The sequence below is a fragment of the Spodoptera frugiperda genome, chromosome 18 (assembly GCF_023101765.2).
Source record: "Spodoptera frugiperda isolate SF20-4 chromosome 18, AGI-APGP_CSIRO_Sfru_2.0, whole genome shotgun sequence".
In the NCBI taxonomy this organism is placed as follows: domain Eukaryota; kingdom Metazoa; phylum Arthropoda; class Insecta; order Lepidoptera; family Noctuidae; genus Spodoptera; species Spodoptera frugiperda.
In genome coordinates, this window is record NC_064229.1 from 8,096,042 (window position 1) to 8,114,000 (window position 17,959).

Here is a 17,959-nt window from a genome sequence, read left to right on the forward strand (position 1 = left end):
ATAAAATGAAAAAAAAAAAATGTTTGGTGCAATGTTATATTTATGAAAACAATACTTTTCTTATGATTTATTGCAAGATGTGCCAGAAATAATTGAAATTGAGTAGAAAACAAAGTATCTCATAATAAAAATATTTCTATTACAGCAGACTTAGCTGACAAAGTAATAGAAGAATCACAAGACAGTGAATTGACTGCAGATGTAGATGAAAAAGTAAAAGATGAATTACCACAAGAATCAACATCACAAGATGAGCCAAGTCAAGAGTCGACCAGTCAAGACAATAGTGAGACAAATAGCCAAGTAAATCCTGAACCCACTGAAACAAGTCAGGAAAGCATAGAGGCAGCTACAGAAGATATAACTATAAAACAAGATGAAGAGGCTGAGAAAAATGAAAGTTCAGTTGTTGAAGGAAGCTGTGAAACAGAGGCTGTTGAAAAAGAAGAGAAATGTGAGGAAACAAAAGAAGATGTATTAGATAATGATGACAAGAAAGACAATGATGAGGTTGGCAAGCCTGAGTTTGAGACTGCACCCAATGTTACTCTTGATGAATCACAGGAGGACCACACACAGGTAAAAAAATAATGCCATTTTGTTAATGCTAGGTTTAACTAGTTCCTTGACAGGCTAGATTTTAGCTGGCAAGGCTAGCAACTACATTGGTTGGTGGTGTAAAATCACAATTTCTTTTGAGATTTTTTTTGCTTTTATCTACTAAATACATATGGTGGGGAGGATAGAATCTCTAGTAATCTTACGCACAAGACGAAACTCATCGCAAGTGTTAGTTCACGCCGGTTTTTTGAGGTTGATGACCTTAGAAAATAAAAGGTTGTGCTATCGTTCCGGTCGAGCCAGCCCATTTATACGAAATTATAGCTGTCCCACATGAGTTTACAGAGAATTTTACTAATTTTACAGGCACTGGACCCCTTCGATGCATTGCTCAAAGACACAACTGACTCTAGTCAAGCAAATGAAACCAGGGAAAAGTCAGACATTGCTGTCACAGTTAATATAGATGATGATGATGATGATCATAATGCTGATGATCACCACGGCGACGTTCATGAAGATGATGAGGACCATCATACAGGTAATATGGAGTTTTTTTTTTATATTTCATTTAATGGTTACATTTAGTAACAAAAAATAACTATTTACTCACCTCACGTAAATGTAACGAGAAAAGCTCTACTAGTTTCGAATCACAGGGACTCTTCATTATGAGCAGCAACGTCGCGCAGTCTACTTATAGGCTTAGTAGGCCATTATTGTTAGGTACTTGTTGTTTAGTATGTCTCACGATAGTTATAAAAATATGTTACATTTGACTTAGTTTTAGATTTTAGTAACAAGCACTTGAAAAATGTAAATATTAAATGAATCTGATATTTTTCATTCCAGATCACCCTGATGAAGGAGGAGTGTCGGAGCTGGCTGATGAGCCTGGCGCTGATGAGGAAGTGTGTCTCCTGCCAGACATTGAACGGGAAATTTCTGATGCCGACAAGGCTGAAGCAGAGAAGGCTTTAGCTGAAAAGAGAAAGCAGGCAGAGGGTAAAAATGTTATTTTTATTTATTTGTTACAATAATATATTAGTACAGGAACATTGCACACGATAGCTATTACAAAGACTGATAATTGAAGATAAAATAATACTGATCACCAAAATTCTTAACCAAAATAGTATCTTGTTTACAGAAGCTGCAGCGGAGGCGGCAGCGATAGCGGCTGTACCCAAGGAAGAAACTGTTGTGGATGCCGAAGGAAGCAGAGATGACCATCTGAACAGCGAGGCAGTAGAAGAACATGCTGAGGCAGACGCTGCCAACGACGAGGCTTCCCACGAAAATGGCGGAGGTCAGTTGCAGTGACAATCTATGAAAATAATATAACTTCCAAGTTCCAAAAAAACTTTTAAATATTTCCCATGAACAAACATTTTAAATGAATACTAAGTACCTATCTAAGTTCGTGAATTAATGTTACTTATTATTGATTTTACAGAGAAAGAGAATGAAAATGAACACGATGAATCTGCAGAAATTGACGACAGTGAAATCCCACACATTATCCAGGAGATCAGTCCGTTTGACAGCACTTGTACACAGTGTAAGACTGAGCAAGCTTGTACCTACCGATATACCACCAAGGATAATGAAACCGCCTACTTATGCTCCGAGGCATGCGTCAAAGACTTCCAGAGTGAACATGCTGGGCAATACTCCATCACGCACAAGAAGTACTTAATTCAAGAAATTGCATCTAAACTCTTAACATGCTCAGAATGTGAAGAAAAAAAAATGTGCTACTTTTATTACAATTACGACGGTGAAGACACTAACTACTGCTCCATGGCCTGCCTCAACAGTATGATGGCCGATGAAGCAGACAAATACGTGTTCAAGAGACGAAGGATAGTTGCCGAAGAAATTGAACCCAAAGAAGCAGAGTGCTATGTATGCAAAGTTCACAAAAGCTGCATATTCTCCCTCAATAGGTATGGTGAACATCTTCTAGTGTGTGAAAATGCGTGCATAAAAACCCTTAACGGCAAAGAAGATGGTAGATATATGATTAGAAAGAAGAGAATTCTAAGAAGACAACCTACCCAGCCACAAAATCCTCCTTTACTTAAATTAAAAGTTATTAGCAATGCAACAGATAAATATTTAGACGAAGCATATAAGATACAAGCGAAGACTCCCGCGATGGTGCAAGCCGCGAGGGAAGAGAGAGAACGGACTTTCATTCGGAAGTGTAACCAATGCCAAATTATTCTTAACATTGACGAAAAATTATTGACTTGGGAAACTATGGACTTTTGTGGTGAATTGTGTTTAGGACGGTATCAAAACAAAATTGGAGCTCGGTGCGCGAATTGTAAGAACAATGTGCAACATACTAGTTTAGGGAAATATTGCGTCCGATTTGGTTTCGATATCCGACAGTTTTGTAACTGGTCATGTTTGGAAGAGTTTAAGAAAGGGTTGAAGATATGTTGTTACTGTCAAAGGGATATATCAGTGGGACACCAAGGCTTTCTGGCTCCCGTCGGTGATAAAGGACAATTTAAAGACTTTTGTTCACAAGCTTGTATGGAGAAGTTTGACCTGATGAGTAAAAACCCGATACCTCAACCAGTGTGGGCGAAGTGTGCTGTGTGTTCCTTAGAAAAGGCGACTTCGATTGAAGTGGAAGTGAGTGAGGAATTGTCACAAAGGTTGTGTTCAGATCCTTGTTTTGCAGCATTCAAATTCGTCAACAATATCTTCCCAGGTGAATATCATACTTGACATCAAAGTTTTATTTGACAGACATAACATTATTTTTATGGACAGAAACCCATACCTTGCTAATTTTATGTCTTTTTGTTCACAGACCAGTGTCGTTGGTGCAAAAAATACTTTGAACGGAAGCAGAGTAAATGTTTTACAATCTACGAAAGTTCAAACACTCACTGTTTCTGCTCAAAGTCATGTATGAATGTATATATCAGTAATTCTAGGCATATAGTGCCTTGTAACTGGTGTAAGGTGAAGAAATACAATTTCGACATGATAAGGCGGGTCCAAACAAATGGTCAGGCCATTATGATGTGCTCACTCAACTGTTTGAATCTCTACCAGGTTTCTGTTAATGCTGTGTCTTCCAGAAGGTAAGAATTATTACTACATATTATTAAACTATATCTGTCAACTAGAATGTACCTCTTTTCCTCCTGTAGTTTTATTATAGTGCTCATTGATTATAGTGCATACTGTATGTCAGATTCAAAAGAGAGGATCTTGTCATATTAATTCAAATACTAAATTTCTGTATTAAAAATATCAACAGTCCAATCAGCAATATACACATTCTTCTAGTAACATGATTGAGTTGACATGATACTTTAATTTTATTTTCTTATTTACAGAACAAAATGTGATATGTGCAAAAGAACATCGTTAGCTCAATACCACTTAACAATGTCCGATGCCACCGTGAGAAATTTCTGTTCATACCAGTGTGTCATGACATTCCAGGTTAGTCCTATGTGAAATGATTTTTTTTTTATGGTATAAGCCGGTATACTAGCAGACGGATCACCTATATAATGTTAAACAATCGTCGCCGTCCACGGACACCCGAAACACCAGAGGTGTTACAAGTGCGTTGCCTTTTGGGGGTTAGAAGTTTAAGGGTTGTTGGGGAATCGGGGATAAGGAAGATTGGGAAGGGGGTAATTGTGCTTCCGTGACTTCACTCACTCAACGAAACACAATGCGAGTGGTATCCCTCAGGTCGAGCCGATCCATTCCTACCGAAGCATGGCTCTGCTACACTTGAATCAAATTAACATAAATGTTCACTATATTTAGATGTTATTATGATTAATGCACTTTTATCATCCTTCCTAGTGCCTACGATCATTTAAATGACAATATATTTTTTATATGAAGGGAATTTTAAGCTAACCATATCTAATTTGTTTAGACATCTCAGTTTAACATGTATTTTCATACTGTTATAGGGTCAATACTCAAAGCATGCGCCTCCATTAATACCAGGCGAGGCCATCGACCAACAGAAAGCGGTACCCACGGGAGCGCCTAGGCGGACATACCCTGCTGCTAGTAAAAGTAAGAGTTACTATATTATTTGTGGTTTTATATTCTCTAATTTCAATCACCAAGTGATAGGCGTCTGCACATTAAATAGGTAGTAAATAAGCTTATTACTTGCATGACAAGTGGTTACTGGTTATCATTTGTATCAATCGTAGTAGTCGGCATTATAATACAAGAGGCGTATTACCAGTATTACCACAAACGCAAAAGTCTTTCACGACATAATTATGTATTTCTCTTTACAGCAGTCAAAGGCCAGCAGCGGGCAGGCGTTATGCCAGTGATCTCAAACGTCCAGTCCTTAGCAACTCCCCCTCCGCTCATGCCATCCATGACGCGACAGAAATCCAAACGGTTACAACAACCTGTACCAGAGCCCGAGCCCCCCGCAGCACCCAAAACACCCCCTCCCCCTCCTAAGCCCCCTACCCCACCACCACCCCCACCCCCCAAAATATACAACCATGTAATAGTTAAAACTTTACCCCCACGAGAAATAGCCAATAAGGCAACCATGACAAAGCCTATGATGGTGTCAAAAGGCGTGTCATGTAGACCTCATCCGTGCACTAAGGAGTGTCAGACGGACCCTAGTTTAGAACGGCGTGTACTTATTCCTGTCCCCGTCCCTATTTACGTCCCAGTACCTTGTGCTATGTGGTCACTTCCCTTCCCTGTTCCGGTCCCTATTCCTTTACCTATCCCAACGCCAGTCTTTATTCCCACAACTAGAAATTCGGCTAAAGGTATCATGAAGGAGATAAATAAGATCCACGATAAGATGCCGACGGATCCGTTCGAAGCTGAATTGCTGATGATGGCAGAAATGGTGGCTGGTGACAAGAAAAAAGATCAGAGTGATTCTGATACTGATGAGGACAATGGTAGGTTGTAGGGATAATATTTCATTTCGATTTAATACTAAGCGCCTGCTCCACCTTCTTCTAGTATAATATATCCTGACCGATTTCGACTAGTGTGACTTTGCTTATGAAGAACAACACTACTTATCATTTGTTGCTATGTCTTCATCAGTGCTTTAGTTGATTGACATAGCCAATTTTTGCTGCTAAAACTGTTTTATGGAGTGGCATTGGTTCCACATTATACATAAGTACTTCAAATATCAGAACACGCTAAATATTAATATTGAGTGATATCAAAAGAAACTATAAGATTGTAATAAATGAGCTTCAGTGATAAAAGAAAATTGTAGCAGCACTTAATGAATACATTTATATTTGCAGAGGAAACCTTTAGTCCTGTGGCGGGTATGGACGGAAACAATGCGTTTGGCGAGGACATGCTGCAGATGGCGCTGAAAATGGCGACGGAGTATGAAGATCAACCTGTAGACCTTGAATCTGCGATGACGGCAAATACTATCACACCCAGCTCTCATCCTGGTATGCCTGGTGAGTTTTGCACTGTAAAGTCACAAAAAACAGGATGAAAGTAGTTTATTGTTAAAATAACAATGGTAAACCATATTTTGTATAAATTAACAAATCGATAAAATATGTAAATGTGTTCATTGTGCCTCTAAATGTATATTTTGCACACTTCGTAAGGTCTGGAGGGTGAAAGCATGCACCACCACCATATGATGGTACTGGAGCAGCAACGCGCGGTGGCAGCGTTGCGTGCGTCGGCCGCGCCCCGCAAGCGTGCCCCCGCGCCCCCGGCGGCCGCGCGCCCCGCTCGCACGTCCAAGCGGCGCCGCGCGGAGCCACCGCCCGCGCCGCTACCCGACCCACCGCGGGAGCCGGCTGAAAAACCTGACGCTAACATGTGTCTCAAGGTGTGTACAGTGGGAATGTGTGTTGTATGTCGTACTGTTTGTCCCCGCGGCGACTCATTTGTCCCTTCTCGCTCGCAGTACACGTTCGGCGTCAACGCGTGGAAACAGTGGGTGATGACGAAGAACGCGGAGATAGAGAAGAGCTCGATACGACGGAAGCCTTTCAAGTCTGAAATATTGCAGCTAACTGCGGATGAACTTAATTACTCGCTGTGTCTGTTTGTCAAGGAAGTGCGGAAACCGAACGGCAGCGAATACGCACCCGACACTATTTATTATTTAGTTTTAGGTAAGCATTATTACTGTTTCTTAAATGAAATCCAATAATAATTCTTTAAACGAATTGCCAATAAGAATTGTATTTTATTTACATGTACTACGTGAAATAATGTGTGTTTATATACAAATAAGTGAATCTTTAATATTACATTTTCAGGTATACAACAATATCTGTTCGAAAACGGCAGAATAGACAATATATTTACGGATCCATATTACGAGAAATTTACCGATTGCTTAGACGAAGTCGCAAGAAAGTTCTCAGTTTTATACAATGACTCACGTAAGTATTGTTTATATATTTTGTATTCTACTTTTATTATAATCGTCAAAAAATAAGAAGCCAGCTTTTTCACTGGCATTAAATAACATATCGATAATTAACAGGAACCGGTTTTATGTCTGTCAAAGTTAAGTTCTTATTCTATAATGATTAACCTTTCGTCTGCGGGTATATGAGACAACTATAGAATACATATTGTGTCTCGCACTGATCAGTGCTTCAGCATACGACGGGTTAAGTGCTATTAATTTTTCATCCTGTCGTATATATTAATTTCTTTGGAAATGCCAAAAAAAGTAAAATAAAAACATTCACAGTTATATTGTAAAAATATCCACTAGTTTGTCGATTATACCTCCTTATACCAATACTTTGATCATTATATTTCCAGAATACATAGTCACCCGAGTGGAAGAAGAGCATTTATGGGAGAGCAAACAACTGGGCGCACACTCCCCGCACGTCCTACTATCCACGCTTATGTTCTTCAACACTAAACATTTCAATTTAGTGGTATGTTTCTTATACATAAACATTCTCTTTCCTAATCTTTATATATATATAATTCTTCTGTAAGTGTGTATGTCACTGAACTTCTCTAAACGACTGGACCGATTTTGATGAAATTTTTTGTGTGTGTTCAAGGGGATCTGAGAATGGTTTAGATTCACAATTTTGTCCGCTGGACAATGATTTTTTGATTAATTTTTAATTTATCAGTAGTTGTTGATTTTGGAATGTTTTACATTGGATCCGACAGACGGCGCTACCATCGCAGTGTCAAATATTAATGACGTTAGATATTGTCATAACATTTGAATGACAATTTTCATCAAAAAGGTCCAGAATGTTTTAGCTTATTAAAAAAAGGTTAAAATTTTGTAGACAGGACAACGTCTGTCGGGTCCGCTAGTATTTAATATAATTTTCAATTGATAAATTAATAATGGTATTACTTACTTTACATCTAATCGCATTACATGTACACATACTACAATGGGATGTCTAAATGATTCTTTTGGCGTAAACATGGCTAAAGTCATTTTTATACCTTTTTTAATTAAGAAGTTGGGATACAGGAGTTTTGCAATGTAAATACAAGACGCGGTGGCTGGGCAACTGGCTGTGGAACGATTTCGAGTAACTTATTGTGTAATCCACAAATTGTTGTTTCGTGTCTGGGTGTCATGTGTATGTGAACTTGTATGTTTGTAAACACACTCACGACAAAGGAGGAAATCTTAGTATGGGGCAACATTTAAAATAAAATGCAGATGAAGTAAGACATCTATTCTTCTGTTACAGACCGTAGAGGAACATATGCAATTGTCTTTCTCTCACATAATGAAGCATTGGAAGAGGAATCCTAATCAGCCAGGGCAGGCCAAGATACCTGGTTCAAGGAATGTCTTACTAAGGTTTTACCCTCCACAATCTGCCTTAGGTCAGTACCATAAATATTTTGTTACTACAATAATAGCTTAACACGTGACTCATGTTTGTGTTGTGTCACTAGCTAGATTTAAGATAAATTATCTACAGAACCAAGCTAAAATTTACAAGATGTATTTTTTAAAAGAGTAACAAATGGAGTTTCTTTCTGGATCTTTCATTCGAAGCACCTAGCTGACAGACAGACTCACAGACTGTTGTTTATTTCTTTATTTGTTGACATTTTAAAAGTAGTGGTTTAATTAGAATAAATTATTTGACTTTAACTTTGAAAAATTTTTTTAATAAAAAGTTTCACTAGTATGAAGTTTAAATTTAATGATCAGTACAAAAATCTATTAATATTTACTTTTTATCCTGATATTATTAACAATTTTGAATAAAATTGGCTTTTATCTGTTTGTAGAAGCAAATTCAAGAAAGAAAAAGGTGTATGAACAACAGGAAAATGAAGAGAATCCCTTGAGGTGTCCAGTCAAACTTTATGAGTTCTATATTTCTAAATGGTATGTTAAATTTTTCCTTCAGTCACGTTTTCCTAGAGTTTTAATTATTTTATGATCATTTATAAATTCATGATCACTTTTACATAAAAATAACAATCTAAATATGTATAAACTGTATATAGTATAGTATAGCTTGTTTGTATTCATCACATAATTATCATGTTAACACATGTACATATGCAGCATAGTATAATTTGTAAAATACATACCTAAATAATACATCTTGTAATAGCAGACTAAGGCCTTAGTCTGCTATTACAATTGTGTCAGAATGGTCGATCATTGAGCAGTGCAAGAGGGATGGAGCTATGTAGGTTGTATAGCCACAGAGTATAGCTCTGGTTCTTCACATTTTGATTTCTGTTAACACATACTTCGGATAAACTTAATCGTAATAGGACAAACACATTGATTTTTAAATCGGATTCACGTTTATTTGCCCAATTCCGACCACCACTCCTCTGCCAATGACATCGCAGTATATTTTCCAACAGTCCCGAATCGGTGCGCACGCGGAACGACGTGTTCTACTTACAACCGGAGAGATCCTGTGTACCAGACTCCCCAGTGTGGTACTCTACGCAAGCGTTAAGCAGACAAGCACTGGCAAAGATGCTGCATCGTGTCAAGATGGTGAAGGAGATAAACATCGCGTTACTCACCAGCTAAGGTAAGCAGTTGTAGCGTGTAAACTGCGCTACTGTCGAGTGAGTGTCCGTATTTTGTCTAAGCGCTGCGATATTGTTCCAGGTTACATCGCCAGTCTGCACACGGCTTGGAAACGAATGCAGCGATGTGATACAAGTTACTGGCACACTCCTACAGACTACGTTCGCCGGAGTATCGCGCGCGTGGGCTACAGGTGGCTCTTGCGACGTATCTCCGACGTCAACCGATCGCTTATGAAATCTGTTGTTGTGGTGTACATGTACATGTATATTTTTTCTACTTTGTATATCAGTCTGCGTAACGGACGACGAACATTAATTAGTTCATATAAGATTACGTTTTTATAATGTTACAATGTTTTAGTCGTAAGTTCTGTGCGGGACTGTTTATGTATGTACAGATAATGGTACTAATTGTACTGTTCAATTCACATATTATTTATCATTATTATCTAATTCCTTGGTCTATCTTTTATTATAAAAGGCCCATTTGATTGTTTCGAATCATTATAAATTTTGTAAATACACCAAGCGAAACAACTATAATTTCGTTTTGTTTCGGAATTGTGTGATATATTCTCATTAAAATAATTATTGGCGACTCGGGTTTTATGTTCCTCAGTGCCAGGATAAAAGAATTTTATGTTTGCCCATGTGTAAAATTTGAATATTTATAATATAAGATAGAAATAAGTTATGAAATTCCAAGTTTTAGTGGCAAATACACTCATGTGTAATAGTAGTACCTATTCATTTTATATATTGAGAAAGCTATATAATATCTCAGATAGAAATTTTTATTGAAAATAATTATAGCTTAGCAAAAGAGTCAGATTCGTATTATATTTTAAGTATAATGGCGTCAGATATAAGGTTTAGGTTTAACGCTGTGTAAAAAAAGAATACTGATTCTCTAAAACTGAGTGTTTTATTTTATACCCTAGATAGCGAAATCCTTAAGATCTCGGTTCAGTGTCCACAAGCACGACTGCAGAGTGCAGAGTACGAGCCCCTATGGTTGGCCTATTGATGTACCTGACGTGCCTCTTATGTGCGTGGGGATAGAGTGGCGTTCTAGTAGTTGAACATTAGATCTTTAAAAAACTACATAGAAATCTACATTCTAATGGATTTACCATTGATTTACCGACGTAGCGGATTTTGTTTGTGATTTAATTAAGAAAGTTTATATGGTATAATCAACGCGTGGGAAGCTGTGGACAAAAGCTATATGAAACAATACGCATATCAAAAAAGCTTCAAGAGTAATACAATAACTTACATTTATTCAAAGTCCGTTTCGTTACAGGAACAGGGTAGACTAGTCTCGCGAATGAATAAAACTACCAACTGATAAAGTATTAATTTGAAGATTTAATATTACTTCATACAAAAATATAAACACAATGTAGCTTCGATTATGTTGACCGAATGAATCTCGCAACTTGTGTTTAATAATAAAAAAATCTCTAACTAATTTCCCGCCTTTTCTTGGTAAGTACAAGTTATCGATGGTCATTTTAAACTCAAACTTTTTTATAGACATTTACGGCCAATCACTAAGAAGTTTCTATAATTACCTACACTTCGATCACTAGAATATTAGTGATTGAAGGTAAATGGCATGGCAAAACGCACCACCTATTACTTGGGATTTATAGCACAAATGGTGAAAAGTAGGTGTACATTGTATGGCGGTATTACGTGCCGTAATGTGCATCTCTGCTTACCTTTTCGGGGAAGGCGTAACGTTGCGTAAATTCTTTCAGTAACACAATCGACGTCTTAGATGCCGTTTTGCCCAGCCACCGTACAGTTGGGCAACATTGTCGTGCAACGTGTAGCGGGTTCGATTTACGCACAGAGTAATAGGGAAGATGCAATATTTTTATTTATGTTTTCATTGTAAAGCATTACATGTAGAATAGACCACAAGTATATTAAAAAAAACCCTAATTTATTGCAAAAAATGCGTTTTGAAACTGACAGTTTAAATTTTCGCGCGGAAACGGACCTATAGTTCCGATGACGTCATACCTGTTTGTCAATGTCTGTCACTGTCACTGTTCACTGTTTGTTATCGTCGCTGGCTTTTTTCAAAATTTCCTCTATTTTCAAGATACATTTTGATAAAACTAATAATGGACATCCCATCAACATCTGGTGATTACAACAACAGCACTAAAAAAAGCCGGATTGACTCATGTTTCGTGCCATTGTGTCCATCAACTTCAACCAAATTTCCTAATAAATTGTTTTTAACTGGGCCTTCTGATCCCAAACTGAGAAAAAAGTGGTTCCAAGCTGCGAGGAGAACGGATAAGTATTCTCCAAAGACCATCATTCGATGCTGTGAAGACCACTTTGATGTAAGTCGGCAAATATTTATACCTTACCTATAAACACAGATGTGTTTCATGCTTGTAAGCAATATAGTAATTCTTAAATACTATACTTATTGTAAATATAATAAAATTACCAATCTTGTCTGACTTAATTTTTATTTTACAGTTGGAGAACGATGTCGAAAATTGGATGAAGTTTAAAATGTTTGGAGGAAAACTTTTCCTGAAAAAAGACGTGGTACCACATATTTTTGAGTGCCAGAATAGAATGATGCCACCAAAACCCAGATCAGTATTAATGAAAAGGAAAAGAAGTGAAATTCTTGATAGCATTGAAAATACACCAGGTATAATTTTTGATTTATTCTTCTTGTACTGGAGACAGAACAATATTTAAACTTTCAAATTTATAATATTAGAATACTGTTTTCTAATGAAGAAAAAAATTTTTTTTTTTATATTTCAGATCCATCTTCAGAGTGTTCATTAAACACCGAAACACCTGATTCACAGAATATTGAAATATGTCCAATATCCAATGATAAAAGTGTACAAATGGCTATATATCCCTATAAACGATCGAGGCAAGTTCACGCAGAAATAAAAATACCCCAAAAGACTGAAATATTTAAAAAGTTTATTATAAAGCCATCACGAGGGTCAGTTCTTGCCAATTTGCCTATTAGCTTCAGAAACTTGACTGCACGGTTGGTGCGGTGGCTGGGCAACTGGCTGCCGTGAAAAACGGGTAGCTGGATTTCGATTCCCGCACGGAGCAACTCTTTGTGTGATCCAAAATTGATTATTCGGGTCTGGTTGTCAATGTGCGTGTGAACTTGTACTGTGTTGTAAACGCACCCACGTCACCTAAGCCTATACATACATACATAACGTCACGCCTTTTTTTAAGGAGTAGGCAGAGGTGCACATTACGGCACGTAATGCCGCTATACAATGTACACTCACTTTTCATCATTTCTGTTATAAGTCCCATGTAATAGGGGGTGAGCCTTTTGCCATATACTGGACACAATTCCAGACTCCGTGCTACTACTGAGAAATTTTCGAAAATCCGAAAAAAAGCCTTGTGATACTTTGCCCGACCCGGGAATTGAACCCGAGACCCCTTGTTCGGCAGTCGCACTTGCAACCACTCGACCAACGAGGCAGTCAACCAAGTAGGCATCTAAGCCTATCTGTACTAATATTATAAAGCTGAAGAGTTTGTTTGTTTGAAAACGCTAATCTCCGGAACTACTGGTTCGAACACAAAAAATCTTTTGTGTTGGATAGTCTATTTATCGAGAAAGGCTATAAAACATTACGCTATGACTAATAGGAGCCGAGCAGAGCGGGTGAAACCGCGCGGAAGTATCTATTTTTTTTTTATAATATTCCATCCAGGTTGCAAACGGCTACATAAGATTCTCTGTCTACGGACTACATGTGTACCATAGATATACACTGTCCTTCAACGACTGTCAGTTTCAGTTTCACAGTCTGTCACTGTCAGACATCAGACAGGTAACATTTTTGGTCTGACGCGAAAGTAAAGAAAACAATCTTCTCTTTATTATTATAAATACAGAAAAGTTTATATCGATTGTCGGTTTCAGTTTTGTAGAAAAACAATATTTATTATATAATAAATCAATTAAAGTGGCCTAATGTATAACAGTGAGGAGTTCTGACTAATAAATCTGTGTTAAGTTTTTACATAGTTGTGATTTACAATTTAATTTTTGATTTAAACGTCCACAATGTATAAACCAACTAGTATAACTTCGTACAAAAAACATACTTATTCAGGGCAGCACAAGAATTTAAAAAGAGTACGAGGTGCATTTCGAGAGCGCTACAAACAGGATATGAAGTAAATACCTAGATGTATATTAAATTTGCTTATTACAATTAATTCTGTAGCCGGCTTCCAAGTTAACACGACCACGGCAGGAGGGATTAACATAGAATGACATCAATATACCTTTACTGTATAATACTTTAGCCAATAAAGTAAAATTATGCATATTTTGTTCTACCAAATAAATAAATAGGGTTTAGAGAGCGCACCACATACTTGTACCAGTAGGATCGAAAGCGATCCAAGATTTACCTGCTCAGTATTGCGGGGAGCAAATAGATGCAAGAGGCGAATTGTTTTTTTTTTTATGAGACATGCCGGTAATCGAGCAGACGTATTACCTGATGGTAAGCAATCGCCGACGCCCATGGTCACTTGAAACACCAGGGGCTTTACAAGTGCGTTACCGGCTTTTTGGGAGTTACGAATTTAAGGGTTGTTGTTCGGGAATGGGGATGGGGAAGATTGGGAAGGGGGGAATTGGGCCTCCGGTCCCAATTGTCGTTTGACATGGACAACTGAGGGGGAGGCCTTTGTTCAGAAGTGGACGTATTTCAGCTGCTGCTGCTGATGTTGTTACATTTGCTAATATTTGGTTAACATAAATGTCTTTCTTATTATTTCAGCCGTTTGCAGGTTTGGAGTGGAAACTCAGAGAAGCCAGTGAAGAAAAGAATTTCAGGTGGGGTATTTTTTGTACTCATGTGAGAAACTGCACGAGTTTCAATATCAAATGCTTATTTTATTTCTTATTTATTTAGTAACCAATAAAAGCTGTATTTCACCTGAGTGTATAAATCTTTAGTTGACCATTACCGTAAAAAAAAATTATTCGAAAAACAATTACTTAGGTCAAGAAAAAACAACTGTCCTGCCTGTACACTTATCACACATTTTAAAAATAGGTATCTAAGTTGGTGAATATTGTTTTTTTTTTATTAATTTTACAGGAACAGATAATGAGAGTGAAGACAGTGAATCTGAAGAAATTGATGATAGTGAAATCCCACACATTATCCAGATCAGCCCATTTGACGGCACCTGTATACATTGTAAGACTGAGCAGCCTTGTACCTACCGATATACCACCAAGGATAATGAAACCGCCTACTTATGCTCTGAGGCATGTGCCAACAACTTCCAGAGAAAAGGTCCTGGGCAATACTTCAGAACACACAAAAAGTATTTAATTAAAGAAATTGTACCAAAAGTCTTAACATGCACAGAATGTGAAGAAATAAAAACTTGCTACTTTTATTACAATTACGACGGCGAGGACACCAACTACTGCTCCATGGCCTGCCTCAACAGTATGATGGCCGATGAAGCAGACAAATACATGTTCATGAGACAAATCATTGTCGTAGTCAAAGAAGTCGTACCCAAAGAAGGCGAGTGCTGTGTTTGCAATGTTCACAAAAGCTGCTCATACTCCCTGACTAGGTATGGGGAAGCTTTGCTAATCTGTGAAAAAGCATGCATTAAAACCTTAAATGCCAAAGAAAGTGGTAGATATATGATTAGAAGGAATAAGATAACGAAACACATTGTTGAGCCATGCATTCTTCCTGAAGAAAATGTTAGATATATAACTATAAGCAAAGCAACAAGGAAACAAACTATTGTGCCACGAATTGTTCCTGAGGAAAATGCTAGATATGTGATTAAAAAGGGCATAACTCCACGAAAACAACCTACCAAGTCACAGAATCCTCCTTTGCTTAATTTAAAAGTTATTTGTAATGCAACAGATAAGTATTTAGACAAAGCGTATAAGATAGGACGGATAGATAGACGGAAGACTCCCGCAATGGTGCAAGCCGTGATGGAAAAGAGAGAACGGATTTTGCAAGCCGCGAAGGAAGAGAGAGAACGTACTTTTATTCGGACGTGTCACAAATGCCAAATTATTCTTAATCTTGGCGAAAAATTATTGACTTGGGAAACTATGGACTTTTGTGGTGAATTGTGTTTAGGACGGTATCTGAATAAAATTGGAGCTCGATGCGCGAATTGTAAGAACAATGTGCAACATACTAGTTTAGGGAAATATTGCGTACGATTCGGTTTCAAAATCCGTCAGTTTTGTAACAATGCGTGTTTGGAAGAGTTTAAGAAAGGGTTGAAAATGTGTCATTACTGCCAAAAAGATATATCAGTGGGACATCAAAGTTTTCTGGCTCCCGTCGGTGATAAACGACAGCTTAAAGACTTTTGTTCACAAGCTTGTGTGGAGAAGTTTGACCTGATGAGTAAAAACCCGATACCTCAACCAGTGTGGGCGAAGTGTGCTGTGTGTTCCTTAGAAAAAGCAAATTCGATTGAAGTGGAAGTGAGTGAGGAATTGTCACAAAGGTTGTGTTCAGATGCCTGTTTTACAGCATTCAAATTCGTCAACAATATCGTTCCAGGTGAGTGTCATATTTTACATCAAATTCTGCAATATTTTTGTTCGGCACGCATTGCGCCGTTTCATTTTGTCGAACAGAAAATCATGTCTTCACTAATTCTATAACTAGCAACTAGTGATTTTAGCGCCGCATATTGAGTGCTTAATGTATTTACATTTGTCACCAGTGCCTGTAACTCTGTAACTGTGATCCGGTTTACCCTTTTTTTACCCACCGCTATGATTGCGGCAGATTTGCGGTCCTGTGAGGCTGCTTCCCTTCTATGTTTAATTCTATGTTTCTTTTTGTTCACAGACCAGTGTCGTTGGTGCAAAAAATACTTTGAACGGAAGCAGAGTAAATGTTTTACAATCTACGAAGGTTCAAACACCCACTGTTTCTGCTCAAAGTCATGTATGAATGTAAGGTGCGTTGGGGTAAGATCGGCGGAGGGGTAAGAACGTACAAATCAAATATCTCACTTATTTGGCTATATTTTTTAATGCTGATCACATTGCGTGGCACGTCATTAAGTCCCGCCCCACCCCGCGGTGACCACCACTCGCTCCGGTCAACACAGACGTGTACCCGCGCCGTTTTAGAAAAAAGGCAAATTTTATAAAATATTTGTTTATCCGGTCTTTCACCTAGGTTTCTATGAATGCTGTCAGTCCTAGGAGGTAAGAATTAAAAGTCTGACACTACCTCTCGCCTCGCCCAAGGCGGGAGAAGTCATTGGATGATTTTCCCCCTTCAAAAAAGGAAAGTTATATGTCTATGTATATGTGTGGTTTAAAGTATAAAATGTAACTATTTCCTAAACAATAAAAAGCTAATAGAATGAGGATTATCTCGATGATAACATACACCCTTTTTTATTGGGAGAAAAAAATCCTTGCAACTATTCGAAAACGGGCTTCTAGTCGTTAACTTGGGTGACGCCAGAGGGACTGTCGATATTAATTGCTCACTCAAAATATCTCGGTCATAACATACGCATAAGCCTTCAAAAAAGGAAAGTTATATGTCTTGGGAAAAATAAAAAAATATTAATAATAAAAATAATTACACCGTAATATGGCTCTCGCTTGCATTGGGTGACGCGAGAAGGTGTGTCGAACTCTTGTGAGACTGCAAATCACCCCGTTCCTGTCCCGTTCCGCCCCGGTACTTGCAAGGTAGTCCGCAGCACCGGATACCACACCGTTATTCCCATGTTTACACAAAGCATGGTTTTGAAGTCGATTTAACTTCTTTTTTCTCTTTTCAGAACACAATGTGATATGTGCAAGATAACGTCGCAAGTCCAATACCACTTAACGATGTCTGATGCCTCATTAAGGAATTTCTGTTCGTACAAGTGCGTCGAGACATTTCAGGTTAGTCCTATTGAAGTGTAGCAAGGGTTGATTCCCATACCATTAAAATTATTATTATGATACCTACTTAGACACTGATTAATCATGATGTGTTTTCATATTGTTACAGGGTCGTTTCTCAAATCCTGTGCCTCCGGACCCTCTAGATGAGGCCATCGACCAAGAGGAAGCAGTGCCCTCGGGAACGCCCAGACGGACGTACTCAGCTGCTAATAAATGTAAGGTTCACTATATTATTTGTAATTGTATTTTATAATTGAAGTTCCAACGAGATTCAATCACAGGGGCGTCTGGCTGCTGCGTGTTGATTCAATTACGAAACAATTTTTGTTACTACAAAAGTGGCAAACGAGTTTACAATCCGCCCAGTAGAAA

General features: G+C 38.0%; 2 protein-coding genes across 11 annotated transcripts in view; both read left to right on the plus strand.

Annotated features, from left to right (window-relative positions):
- The window catches only part of LOC118277789 (zinc finger MYM-type protein 3), a 28,028-nt gene that overhangs the window by 2,506 nt on the left and 7,563 nt on the right, over positions 1 to 17,959 (plus strand). Inside the window, exons 3-20 of one of the 8 annotated variants that reach the window (XM_035596717.2) lie at positions 146 to 579; positions 928 to 1,102; positions 1,414 to 1,566; positions 1,712 to 1,870; positions 2,018 to 3,289; positions 3,392 to 3,668; positions 3,927 to 4,035; positions 4,524 to 4,632; positions 4,866 to 5,504; positions 5,868 to 6,035; positions 6,192 to 6,421; positions 6,500 to 6,710; positions 6,858 to 6,983; positions 7,375 to 7,496; positions 8,289 to 8,427; positions 8,842 to 8,941; positions 9,421 to 9,611; positions 9,692 to 10,528. In XM_035596717.2, the coding sequence (XP_035452610.2) occupies positions 146 to 579; positions 928 to 1,102; positions 1,414 to 1,566; positions 1,712 to 1,870; positions 2,018 to 3,289; positions 3,392 to 3,668; positions 3,927 to 4,035; positions 4,524 to 4,632; positions 4,866 to 5,504; positions 5,868 to 6,035; positions 6,192 to 6,421; positions 6,500 to 6,710; positions 6,858 to 6,983; positions 7,375 to 7,496; positions 8,289 to 8,427; positions 8,842 to 8,941; positions 9,421 to 9,610 (4,613 nt within the window). In that variant the 3' untranslated portion in view covers position 9,611; positions 9,692 to 10,528. Of the gene's footprint in view, positions 1 to 145; positions 580 to 927; positions 1,103 to 1,413; positions 1,567 to 1,711; positions 1,871 to 2,017; positions 3,290 to 3,391; positions 3,669 to 3,926; positions 4,036 to 4,523; positions 4,633 to 4,865; positions 5,505 to 5,867; positions 6,036 to 6,191; positions 6,422 to 6,499; positions 6,711 to 6,857; positions 6,984 to 7,374; positions 7,497 to 8,288; positions 8,428 to 8,841; positions 8,942 to 9,420; positions 9,612 to 9,691; positions 10,529 to 16,856; positions 16,886 to 17,475; positions 17,585 to 17,693; positions 17,803 to 17,959 lie in introns of those variants that run through there. The other 7 variants (XM_035596719.2, XM_050700404.1, XM_035596720.2 and 4 more) reach the window with 7 other exon arrangements.
- Positions 11,555 to 16,850, plus strand: LOC118264429 (uncharacterized). Of its 3 annotated transcripts, XM_050700408.1 has the most exons (7): positions 11,555 to 11,978; positions 12,121 to 12,301; positions 12,421 to 12,458; positions 12,510 to 12,538; positions 14,442 to 14,497; positions 14,766 to 16,226; positions 16,521 to 16,850. In XM_050700408.1, exons 1-7 carry the CDS (start codon positions 11,751 to 11,753, stop codon positions 16,661 to 16,663), a joined length of 2,136 nt encoding a protein of 711 aa, XP_050556365.1. In that variant the 5' UTR covers positions 11,555 to 11,750; the 3' UTR covers positions 16,664 to 16,850. The 3 variants fall into 3 exon arrangements, with proteins under 3 accessions (XP_050556365.1, XP_050556364.1, XP_050556366.1); XM_050700407.1 differs by having other exon boundaries at positions 12,421 to 12,538; XM_050700409.1 differs by lacking the exons at positions 11,555 to 11,978; positions 12,121 to 12,301; positions 12,421 to 12,458; positions 12,510 to 12,538 and adding an exon at positions 13,269 to 13,827.